The sequence below is a fragment of the Anser brachyrhynchus genome (assembly GCF_964034855.1).
Source record: "Anser brachyrhynchus genome assembly, chromosome: 15".
Classification (NCBI taxonomy): domain Eukaryota; kingdom Metazoa; phylum Chordata; class Aves; order Anseriformes; family Anatidae; genus Anser; species Anser brachyrhynchus.
Genome location: NC_137733.1, coordinates 17,023,579 through 17,047,524, shown reverse-complemented (window position 1 = coordinate 17,047,524; position 23,946 = coordinate 17,023,579). Strand labels below are relative to the sequence as shown.

General features: G+C 42.5%; 1 protein-coding gene across 1 annotated transcript; it reads right to left on the bottom strand.

Annotated features, from left to right (window-relative positions):
• Positions 1-7,420: 7,420 nt before the first annotated feature.
• Positions 7,421-23,751, bottom strand: LCMT1 (leucine carboxyl methyltransferase 1). Its single transcript, XM_080556777.1, has 11 exons — positions 23,584-23,751; positions 22,857-22,948; positions 22,118-22,239; positions 21,637-21,713; positions 20,928-20,989; positions 14,269-14,371; positions 12,665-12,785; positions 11,785-11,886; positions 11,275-11,366; positions 9,629-9,726; positions 7,421-8,346 (listed from the first exon to the last, which is right to left on the bottom strand). Exons 1-11 carry the CDS (start codon positions 23,679-23,681, stop codon positions 8,324-8,326), a joined length of 990 nt encoding a protein of 329 aa, XP_080412903.1. The 5' UTR covers positions 23,682-23,751; the 3' UTR covers positions 7,421-8,323.
• Positions 23,752-23,946: the final 195 nt, after the last annotated feature.

The following is a 23,946-nucleotide window of genomic DNA, read 5'->3' as shown; positions in this document are numbered from 1 at the left end:
TGGCTTGGCTCCGCACCGTGCCCCGTGCAGCCCCAGGCAGCAGCACCCAGCACAGGTCGGCTGTGGGGTGCACGGAGCCTTCGGCCCTGCAATGCTGCGGATAAAAGTGCTGCGGGTTGCTCAGCAGGGTCAGAAAATTTGTATCTCCAGCAAGACCCCGGGCAAAGCCAGGAGCTGCTGAGTGAGCGGTCCTCAGAGAGGAATGGCACCCCAGCACATTCTGGGCTCCCTGGGCACTCCCATGCAATCAGCAGTTTACAGCAGCCACATAAATGATCTATATTTATCATCAGGAGTTGGCAGAGGTGGCGTTGGGTTTCCTTTATGTTTACTCTGAACAGTGACTTCCCCAGACTTACAACTCTCCAGCATAATACGATTTAGGTAATAGGCAGCAAGATTACTACAGACCCAATTTAAGCTCAGTTTTAACACAACACTACCCAATGCCAATCTTCAGACGAGGTTGCTCCTACACCTGTCTTTTGCTCAGAGATGCTACAAACACATGAAGAAAACAGCCCTGCTCGTAGCACCCTTTGCCCCTCACGGATAAGATTAAATGCTTGGAAATAAGGTTTGTTCAGCAAGCTTAATACAATCTGCACTCATGGAAAAAGGCGTGGGGATAAGAACAGATAAATCTGCTCATATTATCAGACATTTATTTTTGTCCTTGTTTGTGCTTGCACTGATAATGTGGATTTGTTAAATAAGTGACAACAGCAACTGTGTCAATTAGTACAGGAAATGGCAATACAAAACAAGCAACAGCTTAGAAAAATCCTTTTCAGGAACCATAGAAGACATTTCTCATGTCCGTCTATCTGTACAAAGAAGTCTGAACAACTTTATTAAGTCCTGCACCCCCAAAAATGTTTCTTTCTCTTTCTTCCTGCTTAATTACGGAGATCCACAGCCTTTCTTTTGCGTGCTTTTTGATATGAACAACAGTATCCCAACTCAAAGATTCCAAACTCGAAGTACTTAAACAAACACTTGACTCAGAACGCACTCAAGCACCATTATCATTCGACAGTGCCCAGCTGCGGGACCTGAGCATACCTCAAGTCTGCTGAATCAGCACGGGTATGTTTGATGGGACAGAATTCTGACTGGATGTCTATAAAAATTGTCAACAAAATATTTAGGGGCTGCACGATGGCATTGCTGCAATGAAAGACCCCAGCATAGCCAGCATCCACGTTCAACTTTTGAAAAGCAATAAAGAAGGCAAAGGCAACTCACTTGTCACTGCCTTATCTTTACAGTATTTATCTTGGAGACTGATAATCTAATGATTACACAACTGTTACTGAATGAGAACTTGCAGTATTATTTGCATCTCGTAGCAGTAACACAGGTTAGCTGACCTCTGCTCATTTATAGATCCTGTTGCCTAATAGCTTTACTTCAGATTGCTACAGTAATGCTTGATGGAAATTTCCAAGGGTTCCTAAGACAGACTTACCTTTTTCTGTTAGAAAACGGGGACAGATTTGGGTCAGTTCTGCAGACTCGGTAGAAAGAATGGAAAATAACCAGTAGGATGAAGCCATACTTAGACCTTAATCCTGATATTTAAAATTAAAATCCACCAAGCTCTCACCGAAGGGAAGGATGCTCCTAGCCCTGTGCAGTGCGTGCATCTTCCCCGCAACAGGTAACGCCGGGCTCCCGCGGGTGCCCCGTGGGGCTGGCTGTAGCGGAGCCTTTCAGTTCTCAGGGACCCCGTTTCCCTGTGCCACAGCAGCAGAAGTGAGAAGTCTTGTAAGCATGAAATTAAGGACTGGTAACTTTTCAGAGAAGCTTGAAACGTTATGTGCTAAGCTAGCAACTGCTTTACATTCAGTTCCTAGATATGAAGAGATGTGTAATTCCCGTGAAGAATTAGTTAATGTAATTCTTCAGAAGGAGACTTATTGATCTTTCACAAGTGAGTAGGCAATGCTCAGGCCCGGGTCACTCGAAGGTAAGACAGGCACAACAGAGCTCTGTCACCTAAACAGTGGTTGAAGCCTGGACAGAGCGAGGATCAGTCCCAGGACCCGGCACAAGGATTTTCTTTGATCTGCCTGGAACAGCTTGTGGCAGGCACCTTAAAGGCAGGTGGGGGATGCGTGCTCCAACCCCTTTGGTTTGCCACAGCAACTGGACTCAGACCCCTGGCTGCATAACGCTCCTCAGCCTCAGACCCGTGGCGAAGCAGGGAGCACCAAGCGTGTCTCGCTTGAGAGCAGCGAGCAAGAGCAGGCAGCAACTCCCACGGCCCCCGCTCTCCACATCTCCCCTGCAGCACCCCACTGCCCAGACCCAGCTCCGTGGCCAGCAGGATGTGTCCCCTCAGGGGGACGCATGGTGCAGGACAGGTGGCAGATGCGACTTTTCAGGTGCTCCACAACCAGTTCGCGACGGAGCAAGGAACAGCATTACAGGATTGCAGGGGAACTTTTCCTGTCCACACGCAACCTCCTGCCGGCACTACATGCACAGGCACACAAACCACATTCAGTAAGACAGAGGAAAGTATGTGAAGTGCTTTTAAACGACCTTTCACAAAATGACACAGGTGTGGCCATAGCGTGAAGACCAGAGCTAAATTTAGGGCTGACAGGAGGTACCCTAGTGGCAAAAATGACAGTGCCGTGCCCTTATCTAGGGGTGGGGCGGCCATCCAGTTTTGGCTCACGGCCTCTCCAGTCAGCACAAAGTGGCTCTGGCTCCGCTCCGTTCACCCCACCGAAGACAACCTGAGCTCACGCAGGCAGCACCTGACGAAAGTCCTTCAGGAAGCTGGGGAAGCTGTGAGCGGGCAAGGGGACTGCGAGGGGAACAGACCGAGCTGCTGCGCTGCAGGGGGCTGCTCTGCAGGTGACTCTCCCCTTGCAGCTTGCCCAAGCATAATTCTTTTTTTTTTTTTATTCTCTCAACAACCCATTTGCAGGGGTGAATTGTACTGTTCTGTCGGTACCAACAGCCTGGGCAGAAGGCTGGGGTGCATGCAGAAAACAGAGGCAGAAGCACATCGTGCGGCTCTGGGGAGCCTCTGCCGAGAAGCGGGATCACCCAGACCACAGCGAGAAGCAGCTGAAGGCAAAGGCTGTCTCCATCTCTCTCGGCTAGAAAACCCTTCTGTCTTCTTCTGCTGGTGAGTTTCCAGCAAAGTAGCATCGTCTCAGCCCCACCAGGCACTCTCCAAAACCAAATATTCCCTGAAGAGAGGTGAAAGATTTATTTATCTTAGCATAATCATGAGAGCTAGACTGCCCACACCCATCTTCCCCCCACAAGCTCCCCGAGTATCACAAATTCTTTTGATCCTGTTGTAACCCTGCAGCACAACGTGACCTACTTTCTCTACCACAGTTGGCAGCCGAGCCAGAGGAGACTCGTGAAGAGTTCTTACAGGACTGATTTCCCATCTCTGGGCTGGATGTGGAACCTTTCAGCTGACAGCTGCAAGATGGAAAGTCAGATCCAGCAAGACAAAGATCAGCCAGGGCACCTACCGCACCTTTCATCCCACCTCACCTATCACACCTATGCTGCATTCTTCCATGCTTCCCTCAGATGAATGGATCACGCGATGACCTAAAAATGAAGTGGGTGAGCAGAAATCCCGCCGGTATCTGCCTCATGCCAGCAGAGACATCTCCTCACACAGAGAGGATTAAAGCCATGGCAAACAAGGGGACAAAAAACCTGACAGAGCACATGCCTTCTCCTGTAGTGAGCTACATTCAAAACATTTTTACATGCAAAAGGCAACAATTCAGCGTCTGCACCTCAGATGGTGACTGGTTCAAATACATTGGTTTGTTCCAGAGCAGGTGAGACTTCAGTTTGGCTGCCATTCATAAAACTGAGGTAAAGATATGTTACAGGAGGGTCAAGGAATATGCTGTGAAAGGGAATCTTACCAATATTAAATTTATAGCATAGATGGGACTTACATGCAATTACGTATTTGCTCATTTGATTCAAAATAAATCAGCAGGATACTCTTGTTGCCACAGAGCATTTGTCAATGTACAAAGGCTCCTGCGGTGCAAAGGGTGTTTAAAGCTTTTCTCTTTTTTTTTTTCTTTTTTAAACCATGGCTCTTACTAAAGGAGATATTAACTGTCACATAACTTGTCAGACTTAACTATGAGCTGTGGCACTACACAGTCTTGTTTCCCCCATATTCACATTTAAACGCCTTTGGCTCAGCTATTTCAGGTGCTTTTTGCACATCAGTTCAAATCAAGGGGTTTTTCAGGATGGGCACCATCTTTCACTGGGTGCTTGTATGGCACTCAGTCCAGGTAACGCTAACGCCAGCAAGCCAGATTGGAGCTGTCTGGGGACAGAGATCAAGGAGAAGAACATCAAAAAGTACTGCAGGCAGAATCAGGTATCTTGTCAAGGCTGTACAGAGGAGTCTCAAACATTGTGAGGTTAGTCATCCATTAATAAATTCTTATTCCATAAACTGCAAGGAAGAAAATTGCATCTATATGAATATATGAGAAAGTAGGAACTAGCTTTTAAATACATTAGAAGCGGAATTTTGAGAGAACATCAGATATGTTCAAGGACGGTTAGGTATGTGATGAGGCTGGAAAGGAGATGAATTCTGATTCCTGATGGCTGAAAAGCAATGGCAGAGCAGAGCCACCACCGCGCTCTGTTCCAGCAGGCTCACCTGTCAGCCACCAGCAGCGCTACAGATTTAGCATGGCTCGTTTCCAGATGATGGAAAGGCATCTGCAACATGGTTAATGCAGACTATGAGGACAAAGAAGACACGAGCCTACTCCCAAATGACAGTGATTCTCCTGATTTAAGAAAAAAAAAAAAAGCATGAAATTCCATTATCTCAGCTCAGTTGAAGCAAAAGGAATTACAAGTAGAGAAAACCAGCTGGTCGAACAACAGATCCCAGTTCAACCACAATCCCCCTGTGCTACAGTCTACTCTGATTGGGGAAGAGGTAAAACATTTACTGCTTTCTCTTTCAGGAGCACTTTACTGTTTCTTACAAATTGAAACAACCAATAAAGTGCCCAACCTCTACTCATGCTTTCATAACGTTATGTCTTAGATCTAGCAAGCGACTTCCCAATCAGCACACACACCCCACAGTAGCAAAGCTCTCGTGAGTCAGTATCTGTAGGTGGAAGGGCCTCGTATGCTATAAGCTCATTAAAAGCAAGAAAAGCAGCTTAATGGTCTGCAGCACGATCCAAGATGCGGTACTGATGAATTCAAAAAAAGTCAGAAGGGGGCAGCATCCATAGGAAAGACTTACAGGATTTTCAGACTTGGGAAAATAGCTGTTGGGTAAAGGAATAGGGCTGGGGGTGAAGGGGCACGGAGGTGACACCTCAGAATCCCAGCCTAAATAAAGATGTTATATAATAGTTCTTTTAGAAAGTTTTAATATCTCCTCAAATGTAGGAAAATGACCAAGAAAGCAATAAAACCAACAAAAACCCAGACGAAAACAACTGCCAGTGAAGAGACCACGTGTTATAAAGCCATCACAATTTCAGACAGCTCAAGGCCTGACCAGCAGTTAGAAAGATCAGGGCCGAGCACATTTGCGGAGTAACCATGCTTCAGGTGCCAATAACGCAAGCTTCTGGGCAGCACGAAGCCACGTGAGCAGAACTGACAAGGAAACCTTTACCAGACTGCCATTACCCTCAGCAGAATCAGAGCCATCTTTCTATGAAAATTTAGGTTGGCCTCATGGACAGCACATCCATAGTAAAAAACAAACTGCTGATCCAACTGTGACGAACGGCAGAAGAGGAGAAACAATTTCTGGAAATACAGCAGAACTGACTGAGATTGAGTTCTTTTTACCTTTTCTAAAGCCTGTATCTCAGCCTAGAAACAGGCCATTGCCATTTTGTCATTGTCCCATTAGAGTTTGCAAGCCCTTGCAGTTGTCAGTCTCTGAAATAAAACCAGAACACAGAGGGAGGACAAAGGTGTTTCCATAAGGAATCTTTTCAATTTTTATGCTGAGTAGCAACTGCAGATATAATTTTGCACTGGCAGTGTTTCAAATGACATTTTATTCATATAATTTTGCCCTTGTGACTCTGATACTCCTGTCTTTTGGCAGTATCAGTGAATTGTATTTACCCAAATTAAGGTTTCAGTACTCACTCGCGGACCTTTAGAGGCCAGTTTCTTGCACCAGCCTTCTGAAGGGGCAAGCAGCAAGAAAGCAGTTGCATACCAGTATTCTTCCCTATGCCAGATGAATATCTACTCTTTGCACAGCCACACAGAGAGCCAGGAGGAACTGTATACTGAAGATGGGCATGGAGCCACAACGCTTTCATCTTTTCCCAGGTCTCTGGCAAAGATGCCACATTTAGCTAGGCAGTAAGTTTGAAGGACTCAGATCGAATTAAGACAGATTCATAGATGCTTGTCGAACTTAGCTCCTTGGATTTGTGTTGGTATGACAGAGTACAAGGACACACACACAGAAAGATTCAAAATCTCAAAGTAACAAGAGTGTAAAACCAGAACGCAAAACAAAAACAAAACAAAGGAAAAAAAAAAAGCCAGAAGCTGCAGGCCATTAAGCGCAGCAGGCTAACTGCCCCCTGCTTCACAATAAACAGGCTCAGCAAGTCTACTTTTCCAATCTAGACAGGAAGCAACTACAACGGAAAACCATCCAATGGCAAATTTTATAGTCTCTGGCTGTAGCTTCTGTGTAAAAGAAGGAACTTTGATGGCAAGGTGCAAAAATGAGCCACACCTTTCCGGTCTGCATCTGCAGAGAGAAAGGGTCAACACTAACGCAGACCAAGACAGCCTGCACATGCCTCTCAGCAGAAGGGCACAGCTAAGCCCAAACGTAGAAAGCGCAGGCATAAGCATACTATTATGATCGTTATCTTGAAAGCAAAAGTTTTTAAGTTCCTTTCATTGCTGCACAGAGGATCCATCTCTTCTTTTTGGGAAACACTTAGCAAAGACCAAGCAGAGCAAATACTGTATTTCTGTGCCTTGTCATTTACGAAATCAGCTTGATACAAACATTACAGCAGGCAGCCTGTAGCTACCAGTGACTAAAATTGGTACTTGACTGTGAGAGGAGGGCAGCAAAGTAAAGGCCATTTCTTTTCCTACTTCTGTTCCTCCAAAACTGACTGTCACTTCTAAGAAGTGTTTAGTTTTTCTGGAATCTCAATAACCTCCTTCCCTAGTCCAAACCCATATCAACTATTTCCAAAGCCAGATACTTGTACGCTACAGGAATTCACACGGCACACAGCATACTAAAATGGCTGCTTATGCTTGCAACTACTTTTAAAAATAAAATACTCTTGTTGAGGCATTTGGCAAAGGAAAAACCATCACTAAAATAGAAATGAATAAGTAATTTTTGAGTAAGACAGTAGGCAAATTATAAATATTAAACATTTATTATTTTTCTCATCAGAAGGTTGCACGATTCAATTCCAAACAATAGGGCAGGTTTGTTTGTTTTGTTGCTGCTGGGATTTTCCTCATTTCTTTTAAGGGGAAAGAAAGAAGAATGAGACACTGGCGTAAAGATACTGCCAGAAGCAGTTCAAATGTAGATTAATTTCTTTCTTACCATTACAATTCCCATGTTGACCTGCCAAGCTAAGTCTTATCCAGTTAAATAAAATCTGCTTTACCAGTTTCTTGTACATCACTGAACAAGAATCACGGTCCCTTTTCTTCTTCTTCCCATACAAAAACAGACCAAATATAATGACAGCCTCGTAGCAACAGTAAAAGCCTGGAGAAAGCTAATAGGGTAACACTTCATAAAAGTTAAACCTGAACAGAACGAAAATGAACAAAAATTAATTTTCATGATCAGCCGTGCACAGTGCAAAGAGGTATCCAGTAATGCAGCTCACCAACTTTTTTTTCAGCTTCCTGTCACAAATACAATTTACACATCCACAAAGATGAAAGAGGGGAATAATATAATCCAAGAACACTTTACTTTCTGTTTTAAACTAAGGAAGGTGAGCTTTTAAACAGGAATTACCAACATCTTATAAAAGTCTGTCATTAGAGATATCCAGGAATGGGAAGTGAGTCTTGCTTCGTAACAATTGCTCACAATGGGCCAAAAAAATTGTTAAAACTACCAAAAGCCAACAGGAGAGTCAACATGAGCAGCACCAGTCGTTTTCTTTACTGGCACTGCTTACACAGATGAGCAGACTGAACTTGGCACATGCAGAGTCCCATCATTTCTGTGATCTCGTCTCAAGCAGAAGGCAGTAGCTGCGGCTTCTGGGCCCACGGCTTCCTTCGAGCAAGTACATTAGAAGGTGATATCTGCAAGACCTAAAAGAAAAGAAAGGGTGGGGGCATGGGAGGAGAAACAACTGTTTATACCTATACCACCCATATTTCACTATTAAGATAGATACAGAAAGTAGGATGCTTTGAGGTTTGTTTTGGTTTTAAAACAAATACTAAAGATTTGGTGGCAGGAAAGGAAACTAGGAATCAAGTTGATCTGCAATTTTAAACTTTTTTTTTCATAGCAATTCAGCAGTTGATCTGAATAAGCCAATCTGAAGGAACACTGAGGTTATCTGTGGCAGAAAGAGCAATACAGACTGTTGACAGAAGTAAGAGTCTGCTCGTGGAATTAAGAAGAGAAAGCTGGGACAAGTACCATTAATGAGGGCAATGAGTTCACACTGGATAAAGAAAAAGTGCTTTAGACTGAGGCATGCCCAGGCATTACACATTTGATTGAGATTTGCTTTTTCTGACTTCTAAGGTACGCTGCACCATTTAACCTCAGTACACAAAATTGTCCTAAATACTTCTCTAATCACAGCAAAGAATAATGCTGCAGATCCCAGGGATGCTAGCTACTATGAGTAGGTGAATTTGTTGTGCTTAGCTCCTCTAGAAATAAGTCCTGTAGCACAGTCATGACTTCACAGCAATCAGAAAACAAAGGAAAATTGTGCATTTCTGTAACTCAATACTGACAAAGTTGTAGGATTCAGATCAGCTGACGCCACCACAAGCTAGCACCTCTGTTACAGCAACAGCAATGGGATATTGCAGATCTCGCTTTACCAGCTTTAAAAAACAAAGGAACATCTAAAAGAGTTAATAACTTCAGGGGGAATTTCTTCTCCCAGGATGGAACACTTAAGCCTTAGATGGATGTAATGGGGACAGTGCAGAAGACTGGACTAAGTAGCAGAAAATTATTTTTATGTTGTCAGGACACCGTGATTTTATATACTGTGTGCCCATATGGTACTTTACGTTCATAGGATTTGTAATCCTTTCAATTAGCACTGATAGTATAAAGCAGGCAGTTATTTAAAGTAACCCATACGGCAACTTTCAGTATAAAAATTCAAACTCCCCTGTACTGAACAGGCTTGAGTTAGGCAATTTAGATGCCTATACAAACCCTCAGAAGACAGTGGAGAAACAGTCCTTTGTCACCATCTAGGAGGTGTTCACAGCCCCAGAGAAGCAGAACCCATTCCAGCTACAGGATACTTCTGTCATACATCTGATGGGACGTAGTCCCCGTTTTTCCATGTAAGATTTCAATGTGAAGGGTCAACTCCTAGATCTTGGAGAACATTACCCAGGTTACTGCTGTCTTTTGAGGCCCAGCAGATGCAGTAGTGCTGCATTAGTTGTTCAAACAGTTCCTTTTCATCTAGGAATTCAAGTTCTTCTATTCTGTGGAAACAAAAAACATGTGATTTAAACTGGAGTATCAGGGCAGTTTTTAATGTACACTTCTTCACTCCAGAGAATTGAAAGGCATAGCCAATAAAGCAGTTATCTTTACAGTAAAATAAACATATTTGTTCATAATGAAGATACCACCACTGCTAGGCTTTGTCGTCAATGTATGAAACAATGAGACGTTTTTAACTTCCAATCCCAGGAATTTAATGTTCCAGGATTAGTCTGTGTAATTTCTCAGGAATACCAGCATTTCTCTTCTAACCCCTTTTACTACATGTATCTGGTCTTGCTGGATTTATGTAGAGACGGTAGTTACAGACTAATGGAATGAGATTCATCTTTAGCAAAGGATAACAGCTAACAGTCGAAGATAGTATTTTCTCCACACAATCACAACAAGCCCATATTATGTCTTGGTGAGTGATGGGTACACCAATGCAGTTCCTAACAACTCTCCCACATGAGCTCATGACAAAACACAAACCAAATGGTACATATAAGATGTGAGGATTTTTTTCCCTAAAATGGTCTCTACCAAGGATTCTTCATTTTTTAATGTTTTCCACTTCACCAAAGCGAGAAAACCTCTCCCAAGCTGTCCTTGCTTTAAAGAGTTTAACATGGCGTGCTCCTCTCTGTGTCACTGTACATTAGCCTAGTGTCATAATTCCTATTTAAACAACCTATGATTTTCAGTTTCACCCATTCAGTTCCATAATTTGAGAAATCCCTATATGTAAATATTTATTTTGACCAAGGGGAGTTGCTTAGCTAATTCAAACAACAGGTAATGCTCATAGCAATTCACATTTCACGTTACATACCTAAATGTTACTCACTAAAAAAAATCCCCCTTTTTAGCATTTCTTTAATGCAAAAAAATAACAAAATCAATGCAGACTACTGACCAGTGCAAACAGCCTTTACTTATACCCACTCTGTACTCAACCGTGTACAGACCCAGCAATCTAGCTCATGAACATGATATGAAAAGGAAGGAAGAACATAACTGGCCATTTTCCACCCACTTGTAGCAGAAAAAAACAAATGGTAAGTAATCTTACGTAGGCCTACAAGACTGGAGCAAACACATGGATGTCATCTCCGCCTTGGGGACATGAAAAGTGGATGCCTGTTCCGAATGTATCCTAGGACTCCGCCTCACCCATCTGGTGTTGTGGAGGCTGGATGTTCACAAGAAACATCCTGGGTACTGTAAAAACACAGCACTTCTGTAGCATCTTTTATCTGCAAATTTCTGTCATGAGATGCTTTATACCTCACCGAAATAAATCATTACCACTGGCAGTCTACTCCTTACAGAGATAACCCTCTGGATCACTTGTGTTGCTCTAGGCATTATCCTTAAGGCTCTGCAGAAACCTCAGACTCGGACATGTTCTGCCTAGCTAGCTAGCATCTGCACACAGCTACCCTCTGATATATGAGGGGATCCCGTACTACATATTGGCATAAAATGTTTTGGAAATGGTGTGTGAAGATGACTTTTGGCTGCAAGCGAGCTACCAGCAATACCTTTTGACATCAGCCTGTGGCAAAAAGCTGTACACTTTCATCATATCAATGGCATGTGCATTTTCCCAGCCATTTAACAGCAATCGTTCCCTCTGTAAAATAAACAAGGAGGACAGTTTTCAGAAGACTCGAGGACATGATACCAGAAAAGTTTTTCCCCTTAAGGATTTTGTAGGGCAGCTGCTTGACCTGTTCTTTGAAGAGCTGTTATACCCTTTTCTAAGCATCTGCTGCTAACCTCTACTGAGAGGGCAGTGAGCTAGATAGAGTTGTGCTCTGATCTACTGCAGTTTTTGCACAATTGCAGAAGCTAACTGGTTATCTAGCAACCACAACATTAACAGCAGGGAATCACTGTAAAGCAGATGGAGAAGGGTTTCCTGTAGGTAGCAGTTGCCCCACCCCACACCTGCTTCAGTTACTGCTCTGAGCCTTAGAGTGTACACGGAACTTGAAGACAAATAAAGTAAATTTGCTATTGAACACACCCAGAGCTCTGTGCTCTATTACCTGAGCTTCTAAGGATCTGCAGACTTCCACTCCCGCCAGGTTACACTGTCGTCTCTGCAAGTTCTCAATCATGATCTGTCCAAACCGATCCGTCATATTCACCTCAGGTAGAGAATGAGACAAAAGTGTTCCCCCTTCCGAAAAGAATGTAATCGCAATGAAAAGCAGTAACTTGGTTAAACTCTCTAATTGTCTGTCATAAAACGCACAGGATAACTTAAAAGTAAATTTCCCATTCTTAAACTAGGTCTCATTTCCCACAGCCACAACCTCCTCAGCTATGTCATGTTTACCACTGAGTGCTGGTCTAATGATAACAATACTACTTCCCCTGTGGGCACAGGGACTGTGCGCTGAAAACTAACTCTGCTTTAAGTTGTTCACAACCTGGTTTAGCTCCCTAGCAGTGACTTACAATATGGAAGATCCTGTTACTAACTCCTGCAGCTACCTAGTTCCCTCCAGGCAGCGTTTTACTAGCACACAGAAAAGCTAAGTTCATGCTGATATGATTTTTGCTCCCCTTTGCCAAACACAAGAGAGGTGATTATCTAATGCTATGAACTCATCGTCAATATTCAGCATCATTTCATTTAGCTCTGTCTTATCTAAACTAATATTCTATGGTTTCACCCACATATGGATTAAGCCTAGCTCTTTTGGTTCAATATAGTCCAGCAAATCACCTTTCAGAATAGTCGTGTATTCATTACAATGAGATAACAGATTGACAAGATACCACACATTAACACAGAACTTCAGCAGAACCTGTTGTCAATAGAAAAGGATATGGACAACTCATTTTACAAGCAGAACTCCCACTTCTGAGAACAATTTTTATGTCAATAATGCAGTTCAAAAAATGCCATTTTTGTTTTACCTGCTCATAATTTATGAACATCGCCACTGGAAAAGTGCTTGCTGCCCACTTTAAGAGATTTGCAGATTGTTGGGGTGTCATGTAAACCAGCACACACTCTGCTATCAGAAGCGTTGGCAAACTGTAAAACAAAAACCAAGAGAATCACTTCTAGCAAAAGAACAAGAATTATTGGCAAGTAATTTCATGCCCCCCAAATTCTTAAAAGAGCTCCACTATTATGAACTAGACATTTAAGACTGAATGAAATCACTTCATCAGTTTGACTAGAACTGGGTTTTCCAGCAGCCAACAAATTAATCACAGAGGACTCCCCTGGTTCCAGAACTGAGATATTAAGAAACGATCTCTTTTAAGCGAGCCACGCAATGAATACAGAAGAATGTGTATCCTGTAATCGATCTCTGAACTGTGGCAGCAGGAACTGAAGTGCATATTAAAAATCATTTTGGAGAAGAACCATACCCTATAGACACAATCCGTGCAATTTTAACAGATCAGCAAAATTAGGATTAAAGTACAAAGTGAAGAGAAAAACTCTTTTTTCTAAAACTTTTTAAGAACTATAATTAGACAAATTTGTTTGATATAAGTAAAAAAGCTTCATGTACTAACATCGATCAAAATGCAATCTGTAGTTTGCACTTTGTCTCTTCTTCTTCCATCCACAAGAAACAAGCAAACAAAAAAATAACAAAATCCACACCACCAAAACAGACATCTACACGAGTGATTTTTCTTGGAATTAGAATTTTCTTTTATTTGTTAAAATCAACAGGAAAAAGAAAAGTCACTAGAAGAAGGAGAAATTCCACAAGGAGCAGCAATACAGACAAGCAAGACAAGATTTCAGAAGACGAAAATGTAAAGATTTAAATGGCAGTTTGATGCATTCTGCTTTCCCATATGCTCTCTCCCACCCATCCAGATAGCCGCTATTTATATATATCTTATATTTGAAAGGTATGTCCATCATCTGCTTTAAAAACTTAAATCCTGGCCCTTTCAGAAGCCTAATGCTTGAACAATAAAATGCTAGACATTAGCTTCCAGAGTTAAGTTCTCAAAAAACTCCATAGCAATCACTTCACCAAAAGGTCTAGGGAACAATATAGATTTTAAGTGGAGGCAATAGAAAATAATTACAAAGATAAAACTCTAAAAAAAATAAAATAACATTGACCGAATTATTCTTCATTTTTCCAGCTAAGCTCCTAGAAATCTTGACTCATGCCCATAAAAATAGGGCTGGAAGACCTAGGTACTGATCTAGGTACTCCCATAAGTCATCTTTAAAAAAAATACAACTGAATCAATAAAAACTCCACCCTTAAAAAAACAACTCATGATATTTTGATACATAGGTGATGAAAACGCTGTTTGCAGGAGGGACTACAGAAGGAACAACTCTGCAATAGTTCAGTTAGGCTGCATGAGGTGTCTGCACAATTCCTTCTGCTCAAAGGGCTCAGGAAAAGGTAACCATGGAAATAGCATAATGAGAACTGGATGCAGATACTGTATGCCCAAGCCTGACTTTACTCTCACCAGTCTGCTTCCATATGCTCTCATCAAAAAAAACAGTAACAATAAAGAAACCTTACTGTATGTCCAAGTTATGTTTCTTTAGCTTTTCCTCCAGATCTGATGAGAAACGAAGATCTGCTCCTACTATGGAATAACGACTGGAGTCTAGGCTGTGAGAATCTGCAAGTTCAAAATTTGGAAACCAACAGTTACAAATAAGAGGTATGCTGAAATTATAAATTAAAATATTCATCAACATATGAATACGAAGTCGAAGTTTGATCTGTTATACCTAATAATTAACTGAAAACTCTTCTTTTAAAAACACTAATTTCCCTCATACCAGATTATTGTAGTTTTCAGATTGTGTTATATTAGCATCAGACTCTGCCAAACACCTAATCTTCTACTCTGTAGCCGCTATAATGCAGACAGGATAACCTATCTGTTACCATGGTTTCAAGGAATGCAGAGAGGAAAAAAAGAATGAAGATTAAATGCAGGGGTATTTGCTTTCTTTTTAGAGTCTTTTTAGGTGACCCAATAGACTTCTTACTTCCTTCACTAATTTCTGAAAAACGAGACTAACAATGTTTCAAAAATTAACAAGCGATACAGTTATATAAACTAACAACACATACATTATATAACATCTATGGGTATCAGACATGATCGGGGGCCAAAAAAGTTAGTTCAGCCTTCTCGTATGGTCTAGCAATGGTATTACATGCGAGGAGTCAAATTAGAAAAGATATTCTGAGATGTAAATGTTCAGCCCAGGATACAGCGGTAAGCAAGCTTTGATAAAGGTTTCCCAACGCAAAGGGGGAAATAATACTAAAGCCAGAAGGCACTTGCTATACTAGCAAAGCTGTAAGGAAGCCAGTAGCAACATGAGTATCTTGCTATTGGTAATTGTGACAACCAGTTGCAATCAACTCAGCTCTATAAACCCAGCCCGCAGAGAAAGCACATCACAAGTCCAGTATCTAACCCACCCTTAAAGAAGCAAGGTTCTGTCGGAATATGATAGATTGCTCTTTCGTGCTTTAGCTTTAACTCAAGAGCTGTACTACTGGAGTGAAGATGGGAGGACAGAATAGCAAGCAACCTTCCCTTCCTACTGTTTGGATGTCCGAGCAAACAGTAAAGTAAGCAAGCTAAACAGTAGGGAGAGAAACGACGAAAACAACAACAAGAACAGAGTTTGAAGCGGTCTCATAACGGACAGCCAGCATCCATCTGCAGAAGCTGTCACTTGCTCTGGCACAGCTCTGCCTGGGAACCTGTGGCAGAAACACAGCTCTTGAGCCGCAGTATCAGAACAGATGTCAAGAGCTGGGTGAAAGAGAAGCCGAGTGGCTGAAGAGACAATGTGAAAAAGGTTTTCCATTCTGAGAGAGGAAAAATATGGAAAAAAACAAAAAGCAATTCATTGAATTAAACAGTACTTCAAACATTCTAGGAGAAGGAGCTCCATTTAGTTTTCAAGAGACCAACTCTGAAAAGGCTCTAGAAAGCCACAATAATTGTTTTTCTAGCAACATTTCCAAACAAGCACAGAGATCAGAATGGTTTGTGCAGAGTTACGGAGAGGGGAAGTTGTGCAGCGAGTGGTTCGACATTTTCAGTCAAGGCTTTTTTCTGTGTGCGTGCTCTGTAATAGCTTTACTGCTTCCCACACCCTTCTCTTTATGTTATGGTATCAAGGCCACGATAATGGCACCTAAAGAACCTCACCACGCACAGGAAAGAACTCAGATAGTGATTTGTTTGCTTACCAGAGATACAGCAAAGTAAGCGTCAAGCCATCACAATTAGTATGAATTTAATGCCATCTTCTTGTCCAGCTGCACTGATGTGGACGTACTGGTACATTCAGTATGACCAGAAATACGCTGCAAAAGTCTTCAACTGACCCAGCAACAGACGTACTACAAACACCTCACCAGAGGTAGAAATAAGCGTCTTTTGCTCATACCATAAGTGTGAGCTTCTATAACCAAAGAACAGGAAAGAACAAAGCCTCTCAAATTGTAGGTTAAAACTGTCCTTTACAATGGTTCAAATTTCATCAAAATTACTAACATTGTTTTTAACATGCCTGTATACACCACGAACCACAGGACTTCAGCTATGCCGTGACAGGGCAGAAGAAGGGATGGCTAAAGTAAGCTGGCTGATCCTCAGTGCTAAGCAAACATTTACTTGTTCCTGGAGATGTGGGCTGGGGGCAAGTGAAAACCAACAGCCACCTAACCATAGCCTGGTGATTTCAAGTTATCTACAGGACAAAAAAACAAAAACAAAACAGTTTTCCTCAAGGGTTATTTGGCTCAGTGGAAATATTCTTTAAACCTTAAATCCAAGTATGCTTCATGCTTGGCTATGTCTTTAAGAATGCACAGGACTCTCAGCAGCAGAAACTTAAAAAAAGTGAAGAAAGCTGATGAGGAACGGATTCTCTTCTTCTCTTCAAAAGCATTTTACACCAAATGCAATCACTTTACTTCTGTTTCCAGTATCTGGGCTGCCTGGTTCTTCTCTGGTCCATTCAAACAGAACATACTTGTTTCTCCACACATTTCCCTGCCAACATCCCTCAGCTCTCCATTGATGGCTGTTGGCAAACACAACCGCAGATGAAAACTGAGGCAGAGCTGCACACACATCATACAAAAGTTGATACAATTGCTAAAAATTGTTCATTTGAAACGTATCTGACAGCACCTCATTAAATATCTCCATAATTCATATACGTCAACATTTATGATCAATACTTTTGGAGGAAATCTTAGGGAAGGATATGAAATTAGCACAAGTCGATTTCAAAATGCAAAAAGAGAGGTGGAAAAAAAAGTTTGAGGAAAAAGTTTCGGCCGAGCCTTTTCTAAAATTCTGTGTAAGATTTTCTACCAGCTTCTACCTTTGGCCTATAAATGGCACAAAAAATATCCCCTTATATATAAAGTCAGAGATGAAGAGATCAAACTTAACTAGGCAAAATTCTTCAACATTTTAAAATCCAACTGACAACTGCTCCAGCATTTCACATACAGATAGCAGACACTCACTTATTGCGAGGCAATGAAAGCTGATGATAGCTGGAATTGCCGTTGTTCCCAGCCTGGAGGCCAAAAGTCGGAGCATGGTCATAAATGCCCCAGAAAATAACGTGATCCTACTTCATGGTCTTTGGCACCAATTTCTACTTCAGCATATAGCTTGATGTTCTAAATATGAAAATTTGCAAATACGCTGCTACCCTGACCAAGTAGCGTTGGTGCAAGTGTATGTCACAATAGCTGCCTACCTACAGAGCAGCTGAGAGAGGAAAAAAAAAACACTTCGGTAGCACAGTCATGCGGTATTCACTGATTTTTTTCTTATGAACAAGAAGGTTCTTTTTAACTGAATCAAATTTTTGGTGCTTAAAAGAAACAAACATTTTTCTTACTATAACCTCACCCCTCCGAAGGCGCCTCCCACAGTGAGCTCCCCGCAGATGAGGTAGATAAAACTCCCCCCACCACTCCAACCCAGCCCATCAGTCCAACACAGGCTCCTCTCAGCCCCTGTGTATACTTCTGTTATCTGCATCACGCATAATACATTTGGCCCTGATCATACCACTTGCATGTGTATTTTCTGTGATTTTTGCCACGAAAGTAACAAAACAAGTAGTTTGAACTAGACATCACTACAGCTATTGAATGGTAGCAGGATTTGCTTATATTTGCCTTTTGACCTTACTACAATAAAGTTTCCCTTTACAGAAACATGCTACCAGCAAATAAATGTTCTGTTTTATGGTGGCCCTCAGACACTCACTCCCTATCTTAATTTGTCTACTGAAGCAGCATTATAGAGTCACAGGAGCACGAAGCACAGCACTTACAATGCAAGAATTCAGAGTTTTCTTTTCTTAATCTCTTCTCAAATTGCTCTCAAATAACATTTCCTGAAGATTTTCCAAGAGACAGCATACTATTCACTCAAACTGCTTTCTTCACATTCGTTTTCATGCTAAGTTATCTCTGGCAGCTTTATAAACAACAGCTTTACAACAAACCATGCTGCGGGATCACAGGCATGAATGACACAGTGTTTGTTTCATTTGGGTTGTTTGTAACTACAACATCAAAAGAGGGTATACGTCAAAAACACAAAGAAATTTAGCTTGTCCTGCAAGAGCAGGATCATCCTCAACGCAAGGCATACAAATCACCAAAACAGCAACACCCCTGATGTTTGTGTTGAGTCACAAGCGAAGTTGGAAATGTAGGAAAAAGCAAGTTAAAACAATCAACTCCCAAGCTGGACAAGACAGGGTCAGAAAGCGTATGAGCGACACAAAGGTAATAGTTCATTGAAACATAATTTGCACCCGCAAGGCAGCAAAATGTGGAGTACTAAATTCCTGACACTCACAACAGCATCATAAACCAGATAGAATCACTGAACTTTGAAAACAATTTAACCTGATACTGCCACAGCAATGTCAAATTACTGCACAAATTCACTGCTTTCCCCTGGAGATCTGACATTCCCTCGGAAACAGCAAAGCTGTTCAATGACAAGTGCCATCCTGTTGCATTCAAGGGCAGAGGCCACAAATATCTATCCCTGAATTGCAAGCCTTGCTGCCACTTCTTTGTAAAAACAGCAAGGAGAAAACAAATGTTGCCCCGAAGCCAAAAAAGCACTAGGTTCCATAAAATGAAAACATTTAGCGTGAGGGGAAAAGCAGTGAGAACAAGAGTCACGTCAATGGTTATTACAGCAACTCAAGAAATGAATTCGAAAGCTTCTGAAATTATTCCTTGTGCACAAGAGACAGTGGTGCGGATCTGATTTACGAGGAAAAATGAAAAAAAAAAAAAGGAAGAAAAAAAAGAACCAACCACCAAACCCAAGATTCAAAAATCCTGAGCAATTTCACTATCTGGAAGCGCTGCTTCATTATGCCCCGTTTGCCCATCACAACCATCCTGACAGTTACGACTCCCAGAACACAGAGTTATTCTAACAGCCGTATAAGGTCACACTTTGTCAAGTTCCTTTAGAGCTGTAAGAAAGATTTAGGACCAGGCAAGATTCATCCGACTGATTTGTCTGCTCATTCTACACCCTCTTCTGGTGTTACTTCCATGTGAAGCAGTTCCATTAATGCGTCCTTGAGAGTTCCCACAGGGATTTCACTCAATCTCATCCGTGGTTACTGAGTGCCAGTCCAAGCTGGCATTCCACAGAAGACTTTCGCTGTCTCCGAATATATGCAGGTACTGTGCTACAGCCCAAAGGTCACACCATGGTAGCACCTACACCAAGCTGGTTACACTGAAATTCCTACTCTAAAGCATTAATGCCCAGCACTGAGAAAGAACAAGAAAAACTTTAAAGAAATAAGCCACTCCAGTAGGTTCACAACTGCAGTGACCTGTTAATTAGCAGGTTTTGATTGCAATACACTGCTGCAACTTGGTAACTTAGCAGTAGTTTTGCTGTACAAGTGGTATCTACAGAGCTATTCAGTAACACAAACGCTATCAAACCTTTCTGATTAGCTTTGTATTAATGCTTTTTTAAGAGTACTTATGCAGCATATCTCATTGTATCACACACTTACAAGGTCTCCTACCGAAACAGAGCGGTACTTGGTCTTTTTCTGAGATGGTGCATTGGGCTTTCATCTTTTGAAACCTGAATGAACAGCAGAGAATCCTGACATTCAAATGACATCTGAAGTTTTGCTAAATTACAACTCTCTAATATGCAGCAATAAAATGTTCATGGTATGCATAAATATGCAGTTCAGTCAGCGTGTGGCAGTGCTCTTGATCAAAGTTCACGCACTAAACAAGCCTTGGAGTGAGCACCTACAGCATGCCACTGGCAGCATGAGCACAGCTTCTCACTCTCTCTCTTTAGAGGGCTCCTCCAAGCCCTCCAGCCTCTCAGCTAGGACTATGCCTATTAAAAGCACTTGTAGATTTCACCATAACAGGAAACACGAGACTTCCAGCTCTGTTTTAGAGTGACACCTGCTAATGCAAACTAGCTGCCATCATAGATGCAGCTAATTACTGCTCCTCCTAAGTGGTCCAAAAGAAGCTACAGTGCAGTATCTGCAATTTGGGCACTGAAAACACAGCTCAACAGAATCCATTTTTTTTTTCACAAATTTAAACTAATCTTGACACAAGCCTAATGTGGCTGTAAGCCAAGACAGTAGAACGATATAACACCAACTGAGTGTAATATCCTCTTATTTAAATACCCAAGTATAACAAGTGCCACCGGCTCCTGCAAATTGACTTTGTAGGCTGTATTACTTCTGTGAAGACTGCTAAATGTAAAGACCTGTGCTCTTAACGAGATGGAAAACATGAGGAAAGCACTGAGATATTTTAGTCAAGTATATCTGACCATCGGTAGCATTCTTCCTTTTCCGTGACAGAGAAGAAAATGTAAGTTAACTGACATACAAGAGAAAAAAAAAAACAGCAAAACTTTCCGGCAGAATAAAACATTTTCAAAAGAAGACATTTCTAACATGACACAGAGCAAATGGGCAGGATTTTATAAGAAAAGAAAAAAGCCTCTTTTCCCTCCCAATTCTCTGTCCAAACAGCGTTTCAAACATTAAAAGCCTGCCCACATATCAGAACAAAGTGATCAGAAAAGTTTTAAAAGTGCTGCAGTACATTGCTGACTTATTTTAAAGATGACTCACCTATTAGAAGAGAGTCCCCTGAATGGGATTCTATAATAGGTTTTGACAGGGGAGGTTTTGATCTGTGGGAAGAAGGAAGAAGCATCTCTGAGCAGTTAGGCTTGTTTAACTCTGCTTCCAATTTTTTTTTTTTATATATTTTTTAAATGTGTTAAAAAAAAAAAAACAGACAAGAGAATACCTCTGCCCTCTACTGGAAATAAAAACGTCTGCAGGTTGGACTTGCAGTTGAGTTTTATAACCAACTCTTATGGTTCTGAGGTACTCTTTCAAGAGAAATCCAGACACTCAAGTATCTCCACAAACTTAATTTATTCATTCAAACAGAATATTCAGGCACAGTACCAGCTATCCTATCTAACTGAATATGCAAGCCTGAAAATTTATTACGTATTCAGTACTAATAGAAGAGACTTAATTGCCTGTGATCATCCTGAGGTTTGCCCTGCCCCACTACATTTTATACAATTAAGAATAAAGTCTGCTTGCCTTCCTAAAGTTTCCACATAGCAACTTCTCCAAATTGAAACTGTAGTAGAGCAGTCTCATGTACGACTTGCCTGCACAATCAAACCTTTATTCTAAATCCTGGAGTGTGAAGAGTTCCTCAGAAGAGAGGTGAAATAATTAAAATTTATAGCTTCCAATTGACGACATTTAGCTAAATTATATCCAGTATCATATCAGTAAATGTGAGCGATATACTTACTTGATATTATGTATTTTTCTTGCAACTATCATTGGAAAATCCACTTCAAAATATTTTCTAGGGAGAAGATTTTCATCCTGAGAATTGGAGTAATACCATAGAATTAGGGCCATTCACATTTCACGTGCACAAAATAAAAGGATACAGGGCAAGGAAAGTGAAATCCTAGCCCTAAAGAGGATAGCAAAACATTAAGTTCATGGTCTGTTCCCTGAAAGTCCTCTAGAGGTCAGCTTCGTGTCACATGCTTTTGGGTGAAAACCAGTGAAAACAGCCTCTCCTCAGGGGCCTCAGTTTAAAGATACCTAAACTTATTCTAAACTGAGAACTGAGGCAAACTAGCCAGGGCAGTCTGCAGACATACACACCTCCACACTGTGCTGCAGAACGTAGCACTGATAAGCCCTTGCAGAAGAGTGCTTCAAACATCCACACAAATCTTTGTCTTCAGCTGAGTTCATTACTTGCAGCTACCACTTACCTTTAATCTCCAGAAGAGGGTATCCATGCCAGCACCAAGATTCACAATTTGACAGTTGCATTCTGTTTTCTTTAGAAAGGCCTTAAGCAGATAACTGACCCCATGAACACGAGCATAATAACCTGTTAAAAAATAAATATATTAAAAAATAAATATATTAAAAAATAAATATATTATTTTAACTACTATTTTAATATAATACTGGATGCTTAACATAGAGATTTTTAGGTAACTTTAGAAACTGTTAACTTTTTTTTTTCCCCAAAAAGGTGTTTCTTATGAAGAATAATACATTCTTTAATATACCTAAGAGTTTTATTTTTTCCCGCTTTTACTAACTAAATCGGATGCATAGAAAAAATACGATTCCTTGGGTAAAGGAAGAACAGACCAGATTAATTCAAGCTGTAGTGCGCACTTAACTGTTGCAGAGGCCAGGGCTGACATACTCTGCTGTCAATACTTGACCCAGGACAATTGATTGCTTTGTACAGCCTGTTGCACGTTAACTAAGAGACACTCCATTCAGAATTGGGAAAGCAAAAGATAAGAGCTTCGATTAAAAGAAAAATAACTGTAAGGTCAGACACTGTACACAATTTTACTGTGCAGGGTACTTGTCTCATTCTTTTACGTATATCCTGCGCTCCATATATGATATATGGAAATTTGGTTTGACGCTCTTCAAGGTCAGATAAAAATACTTTCGTATTATCTTCATGTTTATATGCCAACTTGCCTCTGTTGATTTCAGGTGCTTTTCTTTCTTTGGCTTGTCTCACAAAACACTGGATGTAAGGGTCCTCCCAGTAGCCAACACTTACAGCAAACCTGTCCAACAAAGGGAAAAAAAATCATAAAGTAAGGCCAGCAAGATTTATTTGAAAAGAAACAAGCTGAAAAGCCCGCTGATGTGCATGCCTACGTGCACGCGAGGTTTGAACAGCCTGGTGAGCGCGTGGAAGCATTTCCATTAGGAAGTTACAGGTTGCCAAGTTAAAACATTTTGCCTGCTGCCACATTAAACAAGCCGCTTTCCAAGGGCCGTTGCGCTACCTGACGGCCTGCCACAGGCGAAGAGCCCAACCTCGAGCGGTTCCTCCCTGAGGACCCAACAACCGGGACCTGCCCGGCTGAAGTCTCCCAGCCCGCACGCACCCGCGCTGCGCTGCTGCACCGTTCTGCCCCGCGGGCCGCCGGCGTTCACCCGGGGGCCACTGTGACACCGCTGCCTTGGCCCAGCCGAGCTCAGCACCCCGGGGCGGGCGCGGCGAGCTCCGAGTAGAGCCCCCCGGGGGGCTCCCCCCGCAGCGGCGAGGCACGGCCAGGCCCCGCAGGCCCAGCGGCGGGACTCGGGGCCCCGCAGGGTGGGGGCCAGGCCCTGCGGCGCCCCCCGGGACGGGTCCGGGAGGCTCCGAGCGACTCCGCTCCCCCTCAGGCCCCGCGCCCCCCCCCCCGTCCCGTACCGCTTGCAGACGGACGCGTCCTCGCACGTGCCCCGGACCGCCTCGTCCGCCTCGTCGGGGCCGGCGGCGGGGAGGGGGCCACGGGCAGCGGCCGCCATGGAGGGCGCGAGGCGAAGCGGGCCCCCCTACCGGCCCCTGCCGCCGCCGCCCGGTGCGGCCCGCCCCCCGCCGCCTCTCATTGGTCGCCCCCGCAGGGCGGCACGCCGGAGCTCGGGGAGCCCCGCCGCGATTGGCCCGAGGCCGCGCCCATTTCCACAGCACCCAATGGAAGGGCGCGGCCTGCTCGGCCCCGCCCAGGAAATGGCTGCGTGCCTCAGGGGAAGCCGGGAGTTGTAGTCTTCGGGGGCGTGGCCAGCCATCCGG